This window comes from Henckelia pumila, chromosome 4, assembly GCF_033568475.1.
Source record: "Henckelia pumila isolate YLH828 chromosome 4, ASM3356847v2, whole genome shotgun sequence".
NCBI lineage: Eukaryota > Viridiplantae > Streptophyta > Magnoliopsida > Lamiales > Gesneriaceae > Henckelia > Henckelia pumila.
This window is the reverse complement of record NC_133123.1, coordinates 36,196,283-36,212,909: the sequence shown is the minus strand read 5'-3', so window position 1 is coordinate 36,212,909 and position 16,627 is coordinate 36,196,283. Positions and strand designations below refer to the sequence as shown.

Below are 16,627 nucleotides of genomic sequence, written 5' to 3'. Positions count from 1 at the left end.
TCCGATCCTCATCGGAGCTTCCGATCCCGTTCGGAGCTTCCGATCGTTCCTTCGGAGCTTCCGATCCGTCCAATCCCCAATTTATTTAATTAGCATTAATCCTTTAATTACTCAATTAGGGTTCGGGCTACTACATTGCAGCTATTTTATTGAACCGCTAAAAGCCGATTTTGTATGGATATTTGAATTCACCTTAATGGGTAAACTAGACACTAGTGTTAAATCTCACGAAATACATGACATTTGTAAGTTATACGAAGCATTCGAAAAGGCATATATCATCATTATATTAATTAGAGCCGTCAATTTGGGTTAGGTCCGACGGGTCGGCCCGGCCCGCCACACAATTTAAGTGGGTTGGGTTAAAATTTTTTCAACCCAACAAAAGGTGGGCTTAAATGGACCAACCCGCCTAGGCCCGCGACCCGCGCGGGTTGGCCCGCCACGGGTCTGAAAAATTAATATTTTATTTTTATTTATATTGTGATATATGTATTTTATAATCAAAGTTGTGAATTTTTTTGTATTAATTACTTTATATAAAATTTACACATATGAAATCAATAATTTAAATTTTTATTAATATGTTTATATTAATATTTATTTATGAAATTATATTTATAATTAATTATAATAATTTTTAGTTATTTTTATTTGTAATGAGCCAACACGTGGGCTGACCCGCCTAACCCGCAACCCACCTTGGGTTGAGTTGGGTTGAGGATTTTCAGCCCGCCGGGATGGTGGGTCGGCCCGCCCTCAACCCGTCAAAAGGTGAGTTTTTGGTGGGCCGGCCCGCTCCGCCATGGGTTGGCCCGTCTGACAGCTCTAATATTAATGTGTTGCTAATTGCTATTAATTAATATTTCATTATTATTATTATTAGTATTATTTTTAAATATGGATTAAGATTAGTATTTATTATTTTACTCTGTACATTGGGGCTAATTGCATCCACACTCCCTGTGAAAAGTCTAAAAGACATAAAACCCCCTGTGTAAAATTAATAGCATGTTAGACCCTATGTTTTAAAAAAATTAGCATAAAAACCCCTATGAGAGGGTATAAATGTGCCCAAGTTTGTATAACATAGGGGTAAAATGTGATAATGTGCCCAAGTTTGTATAATATAGGGGTGAAATATGATACATTTTAAAAAACTGAGGGATGCATTAGCCTATTAATATTTCTTAAAGGGTTTTATGCCTTTTAAACTTTTCACAACGGGTGTGGATCCAATTAGCCCCTGTACATTGCATCAAATAAATATGTTTTCTTAATTCACCGAATATAGACTAAATCGTGAATGCATGTATATATGGATTCTGATTAATATAAGTAGTAAATGATAATGATGGATAGTTTTATGATAAATATTCACGTATATTTTATAGATGAAGTCCTTGATATTATCTTGATACGTATGTCTATGTATAATAATTGAATGATGAGTCAATTTGATTGCATGAAATTAAGTACTGAACTGCATGGTTGGTTATGTAATTTGATGATTACTTTCACGATAAACACATAACATTATATTCGTACTATTTATTCTCTATTCTCTCCACTATTAATGTAAATATGATTTTTATAATTGAGTTTGTGCTAGGATTAGTGATTTTGTTTTTATATAAGCCACGATAATTAATTTTCTATTAAAGAGATTCATGATTAACGATAACTAACTATATAACGTTTGTTTTAAATCAATAATTTGATCGGTATATAACAAAGTTTATTAAAATTAAAATCAAAGGATAAATATTATTTTTTGTTTTTTTAAATTTTGGAAATTATCTTATCTATATATATATATATATAATAAAATTATTTCTTATGAAACAAGAAGTTTTCTAACATGATTAAAGTGAGATTAACGTGGAACTATTTGGTGAAATTCAGTTTATTATTGTTTTATTGAGGTATATTATTTTACTATCTTATATGAAATTATATATATCAGATAGTGGGAACGAATGTTTTAAGCGTATAAGGAAAGCGACATCTATAAGCCAAAATCACGGTCAAAGACATTAAATAAAAGCATAATAAATCAAACATAACATAATCATTAAATGATGGTAATTGGTGGTTAATTAATTATTGAGGAGGAGGTCAATCAGGAGAGTTGGGTAATTAGAGAGTACTTAATAATTAATTATTGAGGAAGAGGTGGGGAATTCACAAATAAAACCCATATATTAAATAGGGGTTAAGTTAATTTAATTATCGAGAAAGAGGTCAATTAAGAAAGTTGGGTAATTAGGAAGTAATTAATAATTAATTATTGAGAAAGATGTCAATTAAGAGAATTCAAAAATGAAACCCATATATTATAGGGGTTATAAAATAGAAATTATTGATTATTGATTATAGATTATAGAATAGGGTAATAGATTATAGATAGATTATAGATTATATATATATATATATAATATACAATTTTGCTATCCTGCCTACTTACCGTGCCCATCTAATGTGCCCACCATTAGATGAAACTCAACTATTGGATGTGATGAATTGTGCGTCCAATAGTTGAGTGCCACCTCATGGTGGACACATTATGTGAACACGGTGGGTGGGCAGGATAACAAAACTCTATATATATATATCATTGGTATAAAGTAAAATTAATATTTATTTTTTTGACAAGTAAATCTTGCATATAACATAAGCTATATATTTGTGTAACATGAATCTACGCACAAAGTGGAGAGGAAAATTTTCATTCAGGAGAAAATTTGTCCAAAACATTGATGGCTAGCCATTTGCACTAAAATGTAAACATCCCCCATCATTATTTTTCAACTGCATCAGAGTAAACTATTTTAAGACACGACCAACAAACAGTCTACATTTATTCCCGGTCCGAGGAAGAGAACTTCAAGAAAGGACCAAGCACTACCCTTGCTATCAGAGGGTGGAGATTCTTGGCTCTTCTGCAAATGTCAGGAGGAAAGTCCGGATCTCCATGGGACCGAGCTCGACCGTAAGACTTGACATGTCCACAGGACCACCTCTAATTGGAGCTGCTGGCTCCGCTCCAACCTCATCTTTAACTTCCCATGTCATTCTCTTCATCTCAGACTTATCTTGATTCGCTGATAAGCTTGTTTCCTTGAGTGTCTTTATCTGAATGACCATTTCAAGTAAATACCAGAAGCATAAAAAGATCCACTTGATACTTGTCACGGGTTTGTCTAATTTTCACGAAATACTGATGCCATTTTCTGTAGTTGTTACATTTAAATACAGAAATACCACTTTCATTAGCTTCCGCTACTTTGCAAGGGACAAGACAGAAAATGGTAGAAAGTTGAAATGGAGAGCACACACGATGACACGAACCAAAGAAAACACAGTTTATTTGCCGTGTATGCTTTGCATATGCAAGAGGAGAATGGAACTGATCGATATTCAGAAATGCATAAATAACCAAGAAAGCGCATGCAAATCAATGCCGATGAGAAAGCTTGAAAAGGGTCAAAGGCATAGAAAGGAGCTCGAAATAAATTCTACCAAAATCTTGGAATAGCACATGCTTGCATTTTGCAAAAAGTAATACTCGGTGCAGTACACAACATACAAACCTCTTTTCCGGCAAACATCCTCTCCAGTTCAACTTTGGCAAGCGTTGAGTAATCAGGATCTTCACCAGCCTGGGAAGATACATCCGTGAATTAGTAAATAAATATGCGGCAAAGAAAATTTTTGAAGGACTACGTAAACATATCAGAGGATATGTTTCTTCAATATGGTGTTCAAACCAATACAAGGAATGCACATAAAGTTTAGTTCTAATGTTCATTGACTCATGCTAATGACATCAAATACAGATAAAATGATGAATGAATAAACACAACTGCAATTAAATTGCATGTGTCACCTCATACAGATGGGCCAAACGAAGGAGCACACTTCCATCGACCAAATCCTGAAATACAAAAGCCAAAGGATAAGTGGAAAGAAATCGTACATAGAACAGATGCGAATAAAATCAATCACCTGAAGAGTTATTAATGCAACATTCAGAGGTAAACTAAAATTTGCATCCATAGTAGTTGACGTCAAATAAGAAGACTTCCAGTACTCAGGGTTCTGCAGGAGTACATTCTAGATAATCAGATTGCAGGATAAATATCTCATATTCATGTTAAACAACCAAGTACACCTCATGTGAAAAGGCCAAAAGAAGAGGCGAATAGATTTCTTGACCAGTTGTCCGCCTCCAGCGAGCTCCAGCACCAAGCTTATTAATGGCAATATAATAATTTCCTCGTACCTAAAAGAGATACAACAAAGCAGCTTTCTTAATTAAAAGAACGCATTAATCCCTTATCTCTCCTACCACTTCGGGATATCAAACATAGTGATACCAAAATATGAATTTAAATTGATGCGGTTTTCTGTTGCCAATATTTTAACCCTTATTTCCGCTCTTATTTTGGGAGAATAACGCTTCTTTACTTTATTTCTCATAACTGAGAGTGAGTCATACAAGTCACTGATGGCCTTGAGGCTGTACTTCAATGATGAGCGCTATAGAAAATGAAGCTAACTCTAGGCTCCTTGTGCAAGAGAAAGACACAGCCTTGTTAACCAGCCCAAACAATCTAAAAAGCAGAGAAGGAAATAAAATTTGAACAATATAATACCACCTATAGATTCTTATGTTGATGCAATTTTCTGTTGTCAATATTTTAACCCTTATTTCCGCTCTTATTTTTGGGGTCATAAATCATAATGCTTCCTTACTTAAGTTCTTGAATTTGGTAACTGACAGTGAGTCATTTATCGCAGTCAGGGCCATGATGCTGTACTTAAATGTTGAGCTAGAGAAATTGAAACTAATTCTATGCCCCTTGTGCAAGAGAAACTGAGAAAGGCGTGGAGTTATTAACCAGACCAAACAATCTATAAAGCAGATAAAAAAAGAGCTAATATTATAATACCATATATAGATTCTTAAAATGCTGGACACTAATACCGTCAGATTTCAATTCAAGGTTTCCTTTCCATACTATAAAGAGATACTTGAATTCTGATTTCCAATTTCTAAGATAGTCTGAGCTATCTTTCTCATAATCAATAGACCAGGGAGGATGCCTTTTGTTTTCAATTAACACCCACTTATATATTCCCTAGGACACAAATGCAAATTCAAAAATAGACTAAAAATCACACACTAGCATCATCGTGTTGGGTAGCCCATGAGGAAGCCTAAAAAGGGTGGTTGAATTGGTTATTTAATACTGTACCATAATCCTATGTGAGAGGGAATGAGAGCTTAATGGTCAAAGAACCTTAAATGCAAAGTTAGGAGCCTCTAGCTTTATTAATTGGGGTGACAATTTATGCATAAGATAATAAAAACATGGAAGCACACAACATTTACTTCACATTATCGTACCGTGAGTCCTTCACATGTATTGTCAGCACATACAGTTTCATTAAGGGGTTCACCAACTCCTTTAGAATCATCCTTTAAGATACGCCTGGACGAGGACAGCACCATGACATGTTTATTCTACTAATACCAGAAACAAACAAAAGTAAAAATTGGCAACCATTTGTAGACCTGTGAAGCATCAATTCGATTTCTCCATCATTAATGCTGGATCCTCCAGTGGCCCGATCAACCAACACAGAAAACTCAAATCGTTTATCCTCCATGAAAATACCAAGGTTGATCTGAAACAGAGTACAATTTTTTACCATGAACATAAACATTTATCTGTTTTCATTGAGGGGAAATAAAAGTCACAACTGATGGAGGGGACCAAAGTTTTCACATAAAATGAGCACCAGCTGCTGGGCATATACTGGTGATAGCGAATGCACATGAATAAGGTGTTTCCAATCTTCTACTCAGAATTATCGTTTCTTTTCAAACAACACCAAAAAAAAAATCATCTTCTTCTCAGAATTATGAAATTAGCAAGATAAGGAAGAGTTACTGGATAGTAGTTCCCTGCAACAGGTTGAGTAACTATGAGAGGCCAGTCAGCCCTGTCATTTCTAACCTGAAAAATTGTTGGATGAAGAAGTCAATTCAGGTCGGAATATTAATGTAATGGAAATTACCAACACGACAAGCAAAATGATGCCTTTAAGAGAATATACATTAGACCACACTACCAATTTTACAATAAGACCAGGCAAATCTTCAACCGTTATCCATAAACAATTCGGTTTCTCCAAGGTGAAGGAGTTCAGCCGGAATGAATAAAAAGTCATCAAGTGCATAGAAACAGTCAAGGCAGGATATTTTACACCTTTCAAGTTTCAACCCAACAAAATGCATCGTGAGTGAAAATAAAATTCTGCCAAGTCAATTGCACAAAAGGCTCAAACAGATGATGCTCATGTGTCTTTTATCTATTTCTTGCAACTCGGGTTTCCTCGCCCAAACAGTGTCAGACTCACAATCTACCTCCAGCTCCTAATCAGACATATGGTGAATACATGTAGACAGACTAAAACCACACACAACATGCGAGGTTCTAGAGGTTATTGTTGAGCGTCTGCAACATAGTTGCGTTTTTTTTTTTGCACAGAAAGGGTAGACCATGCCACATAAATGGGATTCATGAGGTAGCTTTACAAGGCAAGACGCAGCTCACACATCCTCGTGGAATGTTGTGGTTGAGTTCAACTTACCATTATGGTATTGCCCAAGGGTTTATCCAACAATCCACATTTATTCTTACATGTGGGGTCCATGATTTTTTCATGGTCCCTACATGTGAGAATAAATATGGACCATTTGATGCAACCTTAAGATAATACTCTTAAGTGTAGCATCTCATTAACTGTGTGCTGCTATTCTGTATCCCACAAATAGATAATGGTAACATCAAATGCAATCGATATATTGTACCCTTCAAGAATTTATTTTGGACTACAAATAAGAAAAACCCGAATACTCATGCTCATAGTACATCAGTTAACCCCGAACTTTTGTCATGGCTGATAGAAAGCCAATCACACTTGAGAGTAAACTTTCCCAATCAGAAGATAATTTTCTAGCATAAATCAACCCCTTTAACGAAGTTTGGTGTGGTTATTCGTGCCTTCCATATCCTACCGCCCCAACACACACACACACACACACACACTCTTGTAACTCTAGAGGTAAAGAACATGTCTGTTTGTACACGCATTTATTTTGAGTTATTGACAAACATATCTCCGAACCATACTTTAGTGGGTTTTTGTCTACAAAATGAGCCATAGTTTGTTATCACATCATGAGCTAAATCTCAATTCTTATCCAATTATGCCATTGTTAAAAGTATATTTTGGAATTGGAAATATTGTAAAACAACCAGTGTGCTGCACTTTTTAATCAAAAAGTTTTTGGAAAATTAAGACACTATTTTTTTACAATTTAAAATCAGCATTTGTATCATGCTGGTGCTCATGAAATATTAAACTTAAACTTTGATCTTCAGTGACAAGCCATGGAGTAAAGTGCTATAAGCTATTCACTAGAAAAAAGATATAAAGACGAGCTGAAAACTCAATCACTTTGACAACTATCTTCCACCTAAACATACATCAGTTGTTCTTGAGCAATTGGAAAAAAAATCTGCTAACAGAAGAAAGCAAAGGAGTACATTAGCTCACAAATCTAGGTTCTGACACATAGTCAAAGTAAATGTGAGGAGAATAATAAGGTAAAACATACCCGTTTTAGAAAGTCCCTTCCATTGGAATCAGTGTAGAACACTTTGTCAGTGACCATATTAGTTGTCATTCTTGTAATAACCTCTTTCCCAACATTATCGTCCATAGGAATTGGACCAATCTTCAGATAACATTAATACATCCAAACGTATCACAAATAAAGGATAACAGAATTAGCAAGTCGGAAAAAAATGCTATGTTCCTTGAGGTGTAGAAAAGCAATACAATCACATGGAAAAAAGAGGGGAACCAATAATAACTCGGTAACTCACCGTGTATTCAACTTCAGCATGATCTTTATCTTTATAAACTCTAATAACCTGAAAATGCGAAAAAAATAGTTCAGCATACTAAGTGAGCCAATTGGATGAAGATGCATGCTACTTTGAAACAATTAGAGCTTTCACCACTAATAAAATAAAGTTAAATACTTAACCTGGTAGATCCATGAAGCAAATTGCTGGTGTACTTCATCAACCAGTGGTCCCCGTACAATCTTCAGAGGAACCTGTAAGCATCAAACAAAACCCTCTTGAGCAGGAAGTTAAATATCAATTATAGTTTCAAGCTGGAAATAATTCTATTTCTGAGTTCGAGAGGCATTTCACCTCCAACATGAAGAACACATATAGACTCTTGTCCACGGGAAAATACTTACCGATCCAGAAACTACAGAAGTAGGCACTCCGTTGGGTCGGAAAATATAAGCACCAGAACACTGCAAATTGTGATATGCATCAACTTATAGCAGTTTCTTCTTTCACTCAAATGATAGACAGTGTGAACAATCCTAAATAACTAATTTCAAATGCACCTGGGGGTCTGTATCTCCCTGGCTAGAAGAATACCAAAGATAGCTTTGTTGTACTGGTACATCAATCTAGTATAACAGCATTAATCGGAAACTGGTGAAGACATTTGGTTAAGGAGTCTCGAGTGAATCAAATATAGGAAGTATAGCAGTAAAGCTTCAAGAAACAAAAGTTGATGAATAGATATTGGTGGACGCAGCACATTAAACCTTTTGCATTCGGATGTCCCAAGATAAGATGAAACATTTTGAAAGTTATGGCTAAAATGCATCATAAGGCACTAGATGATTAACATGGCTCCAGCATTTTGACCAACATATAGATATGGAACTTTCTGTCGGCAATTAAGAAAGTTGGCCAGAAACAAATGAAGAACTCTATAAAACATCACCAAGATTCCTCTATAACATTGCCCAAAGTATTGTCTTGAAGAATTTTCCTGGAATGCATTGAATTAATATGATTACTGATTACAGAAGCGCAGTTCACATTCTCCTCTGATAATGAAAGGGAAGTTTTGTGATATTGACTTTTCCTCAATATATATACGGGTTATTTTCGTTCACCTCCCCTATATTTTATGCATTTTATACTTACCACCTCTTATCAAGTGTAAAATTATACCACGCCAATGTAGATGATTGTCAGATACAAAAAGGTGGGGGAGGTAAATGCAAATTACCAACACACACACATACATTAGAGTCTCTTTTGTATGTATTGTGTGCTTATACGGTTGAAATATTTATTCAAACATGGTAATTTTTTTTAATTAATGATTTTTTCGTATTTTTTTTTATTAAGAGTGATAGATTATCTAAAAATCTTAAAACATAGAAAAAGATAGGATTGAATTTTAAAATATGGATAAAGATGGGATTGAAAATTTAAAAGAAAAGGTTATTTTAGGAACATAAAAACAAATCATCAATAATAGGGTGTAAGTGAGTCACGAGTAACTCGTGAGCAACTCGGTCAAAACTCGACTCAACTGTACAAAAAAAAACATATTCCTTTTTAAATTAAGGAATCTTACACCAGTTTTGGAATTGGATATGCGTGTAAGTTGCCCAGATACCGATGAAAAAGACAATTTCAAATTTCCTGGTCCAATTTCTACAGTTTCGTTATTTGTAAGAGCCACCATGGAACCACTTCTCCTATTTCCTGCACTATTAAATTCCATATGTAAGCTAAACTTACAGAAAGAATAAGGTGAATGGGTCTCTATCATGTTTTACAAAGATTATTGTCCGTGAAGAGTGTGAGAAATATGAAGTGTTAAAAACCAATAAATAAAAACAATCATAACTGGCAGACATTTTTGGAATTGCTGGCTGAGAATAATATTCTGAAGCAACACCCTTTTGAGATTCTTTAGAAATGAAGTATGTATTCCAACCCAGAGGCGGAACAGATGCTGGAAAGACAAGCCAATATTTCGGAGCATCTTCAGCTGAAATTCCATTATGTGCCTTCACATAGAACCTTCGAACATTACTCGTTATATTATCCACTTCCACAAATTGAGACTCAACAATGCTTCCCATGGAATCTTTGACAAGAAGATTATGGTCGTTAACCTGTAGATTATGAGTCTATTGGTTACGTTTTATTATTATTCGGTAACCCCCATCATAGCAGAAAAAAGGTTAAAAAATAGCACTAGTGCGTTTTAGTGGTATATATACAGTTTTGATCCCACACACACTGGTGTGCAGGATTTTTGAGTGACCACTAAAACCCACTATTGTGTTTTAGTGATTTTTTATTTGCTTTTTAGAAACCACCAAAACCCACTAGCCAAAATAAAATATCTATCTGGTGTAGGGGTACAATTTTGATCTCTCGTATCCTGGTGTGCAGGATTTTCGTGAGCGATTATTTTTTTTTGTTTTTCAAAAACCACTAAAACACAATAGTGGTTTTTAGTGATGTGTGCGTGAGATCAAAACTATATGTATATATATATATATATATATATATTGGTTGGGGTGGGGATATCATTCTTAATGTAATCCAGATAAACAATCTAAAATCTTAAAATAATTTCAAAGATCCCAAATAAGTTTAACTTTTTCAGTATGACAAATCTTCCAAAGAAAATATTTGTTTTGGACGGTGAATGCAAATTCAATCCAAAAACCTAACCAGATTTATAATAATTTGAGGTGATGGAATATCCTAAGCTAACTGGTAGTTTTATGACCTTGTACGATACAAAACTAGATTGGAAACTTCTGCAGGCAGTAAGCTCAATGACACCTTTCAAGAAAACAATTCAAAGTTCTATGTTGTAACTGAAACCTCTGATGATCAACTACAAAGAGGGAAAAGGAGAAAACTATAGTTACTCACAGGAATCCTGAGAATATCGGTATGTGTCCATCCTAATGAATTGTAAGCCACAACAACCTGAAAAGAGAGTTATACCTGTGTAAAGCATACTTCTTACAACATATAAACACCTAAGAAAGAATGTACAGAGAAAAAAGGATTACCAAACTCTTTCCTTGGGGAATATCTTCTGTTTGCGGACAGTAACTTATATTGAGTAGCTGACACTGTTCACCAGTCAAGATTTGTCGAGAGAAAAATAAAATATCGGGAAAGAAAATACTCAGTTGCTACTCCAACAACGAAACAACTAAAAATTTCACTCTCATGCATTTCAAATAACAAGTGTATGTGGACAAGGGAAATGAATGGGTATGCTCGGAGCAACTACTTCGTACATTTTGCCATTTTGGTTAAAAAAACATAAAACTATACCATGCTTTTATTAAAAAGACAGATGCTTCTACTAAAATTTCATGTAATAACTGTTTCTAGGCCAACTAGATTAAATATATAATTCCATTATTTAACTCACTTTTAAGGATAATGATGGCAAGAGAAGACATAAATTTTCTTATAAGTTTTTGCCCCTTGTACATGACACATATTAATACAAGTAAGCATATTTACCATAAAGAACTGAAGTTAATTTAGCTAACTATATATTTTTTAGTACACATTTTTAAAATTATCTCCATAACATGGTGATATTCCTTTTCCAGGTAATTTATACAGTTATTTTTAAAAAAAATCCTGAATCAATATGGACAATTTAGTTAATTGAGGTTTGTTGGCTACTTGCCTATATATTGTTTATCATATGATGTAAAAAATCATTTGCGTGGAGTCGTAGACCAAACTCCAAAATAATTATTATTCAAATATTTTTTTCAATTAATCATACTTGAAGTTAGTTTTACACACAATTTTTATCCAATATTTTCTAACCTAATTTAATACAATAATCAATAGTGTTTATATCTGAAGTGCCTTAAATTCAAATATTTGGTCGTTAGTATATTAATTGTTTTTTCACATTTTAACATGGGATCGATAATGTATTTCCAATTGGTTTCAGTTGAGAAATTTAACCTAAGTACTATCCATATATATGTTTCTTATTGTTTTTCGTAAAAAATACTACATGGTTAAAAGAAGAAAGTTTGATTTTGATTTTAAATAATTTATAAGCTTCACACTATTTAATCTTTGTTTTCTACAATGTTTAAGGAGGTCGATTTTAAAATTAAGGAAATAAATGCAATATAAAATTATTATAAATACTTTTGTAACTAATATGATCCACAATTATAAATAGATTACATGTAATCGCGCATAGTTGTCAAAGGCGAGTGCCTCTCGCCGCCACCAGGCTCAGCCCCTGCGCCTGGGATGTACCCAGGCGCAGCGATTCACTAAGGCGAGCCCAGGCGCGCGCCTGGGCTCGCCTTTGAAGCCCACTGAGGCGCCTTAGGCTTTTTTCTGTTTTTTATAAAATTTTTTGTGTTTTAAATTTTAAGATAAGAAAGGAAAGTCAATCAAACCCTAGAATAATGTTTTCTGTTAAGCAAGACAGTAGATAACTTTGTCTCCCAGTCATAACACTGGTAACTCAAACAAGTTCACAAAGTTTAAGTATCACCTGACCTGGCTAAGTTTCACCGTGGATTCAGCACACTGCCTCCCCAAATTAGAACCAACCAGACATGACAAAGCTGAATTCACCATAGTTTCTGCCTGAAAATATAAAACCATTGGATAATACTCAGAGGATTTTAAAGTATAGGTCCATTTATAAGCACAAGGCAAGATGTTGTGATGTGATTATAGTGCAAAATATCATAGAAATGCACCTCAGTGACTCCAATGGCCAGTCGTTTTGAATAGTCATCTGTAGTGTGCTGTCTAGATGTACCACTAACAGCGTCGTGGTGCTGTGCAACGCCCAATGCGTAACCTAACTCATCAGTACTGGTGCTAGATGTTCTTCCCCTCAGAAATTCAAGTTGCCTAGCTGCCTAGACATGCAGAACATAAGTTAATAATGCATTATGCCCAAAATATATCCCAAAAAATGAAAAGATTGCTGCCAGCATGCAGAATGTAGCTGGATATCAATTGGCGTGTCAGTCTCTTGTCATGGTTGTCGTATTCTGTTCTTATACTTCACGAAGATATACATAAAAACTATAGCACATTGTTAAATAAAACAATTAAAATAACAAGTTTCATGACTAAATCATTGTAACACATAATTAGGAGTTGTCCCTGAGCAAAAAAATTAGTCAACGAGGACTTTTGTTGATTAATGCACAAAAATGACTGAGAATACCAGATAATATCCACTCAGCAAACGAACATATCTTTTCAATGCAGGTCGACTTGTATAAAATCCAGTCCAGTAAGCATTATCATTGTTTGCATATCTGATCCAAATCAACAGTAACAGTATCTTGGATCAAGATAAATATAAACATCAGAATAAAAAAATAGGATACATGTTAGTTAGTGCTCACGGGAAATAATCATCAATTTTCAGGGGCCAAGATTCACTAGCAGCATGTTTTGCATCCGTGTATATAGATGGTGTTGAATATAATGCATTCACCCGGCCATCCTGTTTCAGTAAACTCTCTCAGACTCATTTGATGAAATAAGATGAACACAGAATGCAGTCGTGAGTCATCAGAAATTTATGACACAAACTCCTCAAGTTCTGCACTGATGACTAATTCAGGATTTAGAACTATCATTTCTAGTTTGATTCCGCAGTGGAAACACATAAACCCCAAAACTATAATAAAAGAAAACAAAGAAGCAAGCAGGTCGTCGTGGCCAAGCAAATCTATTAAAAAAATCGTCCAGCTAACTCCAAAAGGAAAAAGATATTTGTGAATATTGATCGCGTTCATGTGTGCATAGCACACATACACAGCATATCTATGTGTTTTGACTTGCATAGCGGAGCGCAAAACACGCTGGCAGATATGATCATCCATGATCCAACATGCTTATTTAAGTCGAATTAGTCTTTCATTTTCTCGTTTTCTTCTCATTCAAAAAATATACCTTGTTGACATAATGAATAAGTTTGTCCATTTGCTTGAACCAAGACTCAGCATATTGATATCGGAAGTCTTCTCCCATCGTCCACATAATATGACTAGTTCTCGTTACATTTGCCTGTGAATCGAAAACAAATAAACAACCGTGATACTCAAACCATGTGCTTTTTATATCATTTTACAGTTAAAAATGGCTTCTTTTACTTCACCTGAGTCATTGCAGCAACAATAAAATCATTAACTCGTGCTTCAACATTGAAGTCAAAAAGGTAAGGATCATCCTGCATTTTGCCATGTAAAGAACTATTAAGCAAAATGTTAACCAAGCAAGCTTCAACTTTGGGATTAATACTCCTTCTCTGTCAAAGAACCTGGACTGGATTGAAGTCACGGTTTACTTCAAAATCAAACCCATTTGGTGGGCTATAGTGAACAGGAAATGCATTGGCAAAAATCTGCAAGAAGACAGACCTTAAAAATGACCAAATGAAGCAGATTAAAAATTTGCTTTCAAGCAACTGTTGGATATTTGCATTTCCTACCTGAGAAGATGAACCGAGTGTCCTAGAACCCTGCCATATGACTTCAAGAGATTTATCTCCCTTGCGTTTTGCTCTATCTTGGTAATCTATCCGTCCAAAATGAATAGAATCAAATCCCAGCTAGATAAACAGCAGAAACATAAATTAACGCACGAACTAATTACAAAGAAAACTAGTTATATAATTTTTATTTCACCAGATAAAGTGTGTTTGTACCTCAGCACCCAGTAGGTAAGCTTGCACTGCCGAGTGCCCAAATGGATCGATCTGCCATCCGGCACGAGGAGCCTTGTTAAATTGACTTTTTATCAATTGATGGCCAAGAGTTGTTTGGTCAATCAAATCTATATAATGGGTAGTTGCTTCATCATGCATACACCAGCCACCATTTCTGCACAGACAAGTCAGTTGAATAACCTTATGCGAGATGTCTCCAAGAAAATCATACATATGAGGTTACAAGCATCACCATACACGAATTCCAACTGTCCAGCATCAACAAGCTTTCTCACTTCTGCTTGAGTTTCTGGACTTTGCTCTTTCCACCATCTATAGAAAAATGCCTACATAGAAGCGCACGTCACAGACAGGTGAAAAGGCCAAAAGGGTACTATCATGATAATGAAACACTGACCAATTGCATCAATACCCAACATCATCATAATATAAATAAAGTTGTCTAATAAACAGTGATGCATGCTAGAGAATCGTAAAGATAATCCATTACAAATCCAATGAATAAGAGAGGAAACAGTCCATAGTGTTGTCCATTTTAAATTTGTAATGAAAGAAATGTACCCTACATTTCTCTAATGGATCCTCTATTAGAACAAGTTAAGGATTGCAATCAATCTAGTTGGTATTTTTACTTCTCAACAACGGTTTCGTGAATGTAGTGCCTTTATTTGGACAGGGTGGCGACTGGCGACAATAGACACCATACTGAACTTAAGTTGATATAACACTGATGCAAATAAGATAAACGTTGCAATAACAATTTCTGTGGCATTCAATGCATTTACACATAAACCATCCGTTTATTGACTTGATCAAAAGAAACCGCAAAAGGGAAAGCAAAACTTTTGCTACCATTTCAACATAGATGAACTTCCTATTCGGATCACGGCGCAACGAAACCACAACTGAATCCAGAATATTTTCCACACATGCACCCTGAATCGAAAAGGGTCGAACAAAAGAGAACCAAGATTAAATAAACGGAAAGTACCTGTACCTCTCAAGAAAACACTCATATAACTCCAGTCACACGTTACACGTACCCGAATACTGTTATTTGAGCCAACATAGTACTGATCAATGGTCTTAAGCCAGCCCACATCATCGTGCGAGTGAGCAACCAGATGAACATTCAACTTCCCATCCACAATCCCACTCCCGGTATCGTACTTGATGTACCCTTCAACACCAACAATTCCACATGAACAAAAAGCAGATGCAACGCACAGCACAACTGAAACAACCAGCGCCAGTTTCTCCTCCATTCCCGGTCCCAGAAAAGATTTCTCTCTTCACACCAGTTTTATCCTTGGAATATTAACTGTAACAGTAAAAGAAAAATAACGCAAAGCTCGTTATTGAAGCTTTAAATTGAAGTAAAGGGAAAGGGTAAAGTTTAGTCCTACAAATGGCCAATTTTGGTCATGGAGTTAAATATTTTTATCTAATGATTATGAAATTACTAAAATTATGGTTTGCTTAATTGCTTATTTAAAAACTAAAATTTCTTCTTCTTTTTTCCCCTAACATTTTGGACTTCTAATTCTATTTATATTTAAAAATAAAAACAAAAACATTTTTTTAACATTTATCCAAAAGTTAAAAATCGAGATTGAACTTAACTGTTTCATTCCTTTTCCAAGTCTGTTTGGTTGAACTATTCTGATTTGTCGGAATTTGGCCACACACCAAAACAAGGTTAATCTTAAATTTGTTTATATTTTCTTCTTAGCAAATCAAATTTCAAGATTTTATTTATTGTAAACTTGAATTTAAGTGCAAAAGCTTTAAAAAAATCAATACTAAAATAAAATGAAATGAAAAAAGGGCAAGTTGGATAATTAAAAAAAAAAAGCACTAATGTTCAGCTTTAAGAACATTATTTATATACTTTCTAAAAGGTTGGGACCAAGAAAACACAATTTTTTTTTTCATCCAAGGG

General features: G+C 34.7%; 1 protein-coding gene across 2 annotated transcripts; it reads right to left on the bottom strand.

The window, feature by feature from the left end:
• Window positions 1-2,713: 2,713 nt before the first annotated feature.
• On the bottom strand, window positions 2,714-16,042 carry LOC140861606 (alpha-mannosidase-like). 2 transcript variants are annotated; one of them, XM_073264630.1, is made up of 29 exons: window positions 15,729-16,042; window positions 15,538-15,621; window positions 14,923-15,011; window positions 14,665-14,839; window positions 14,449-14,568; window positions 14,278-14,361; window positions 14,116-14,187; window positions 13,911-14,024; window positions 13,358-13,458; window positions 13,174-13,267; window positions 12,695-12,859; window positions 12,489-12,578; window positions 11,006-11,068; window positions 10,863-10,919; window positions 9,817-10,087; window positions 9,541-9,671; window positions 8,507-8,572; window positions 8,351-8,410; window positions 8,129-8,200; window positions 7,965-8,012; window positions 7,694-7,813; window positions 5,961-6,026; window positions 5,582-5,694; window positions 5,414-5,498; window positions 4,175-4,285; window positions 4,009-4,116; window positions 3,890-3,937; window positions 3,594-3,662; window positions 2,714-3,135 (listed from the first exon to the last, which is right to left on the bottom strand). In XM_073264630.1, exons 1-29 carry the CDS (start codon window positions 15,948-15,950, stop codon window positions 2,917-2,919), a joined length of 3,117 nt encoding a protein of 1,038 aa, XP_073120731.1. In that variant the 5' UTR covers window positions 15,951-16,042; the 3' UTR covers window positions 2,714-2,916. The 2 variants fall into 2 exon arrangements, with proteins under 2 accessions (XP_073120731.1, XP_073120730.1); XM_073264629.1 differs by having other exon boundaries at window positions 4,009-4,101; window positions 15,729-16,041.
• Window positions 16,043-16,627: the final 585 nt, after the last annotated feature.

Excerpts from the sequence above, each read along its gene's own strand:
- LOC140861606 (XM_073264630.1), bottom strand. The coding sequence starts at position 15,950 with ATGGAGGAGAAACTGGCGCTGGTTGTTTCAGTTGTGCTGTGCGTTGCA. Across the intron at positions 14,025-14,115 it reads TTGTTGCTGCAATGACTCAG|GCAAATGTAACGAGAACTAG; the intron begins GTGAAGTAAAAG and ends TTCGATTCACAG. Across the intron at positions 12,860-13,173 it reads TGCTGAGTGGATATTATCTG|GCAGCTAGGCAACTTGAATT; the intron begins GTATTCTCAGTC and ends CTGCATGTCTAG.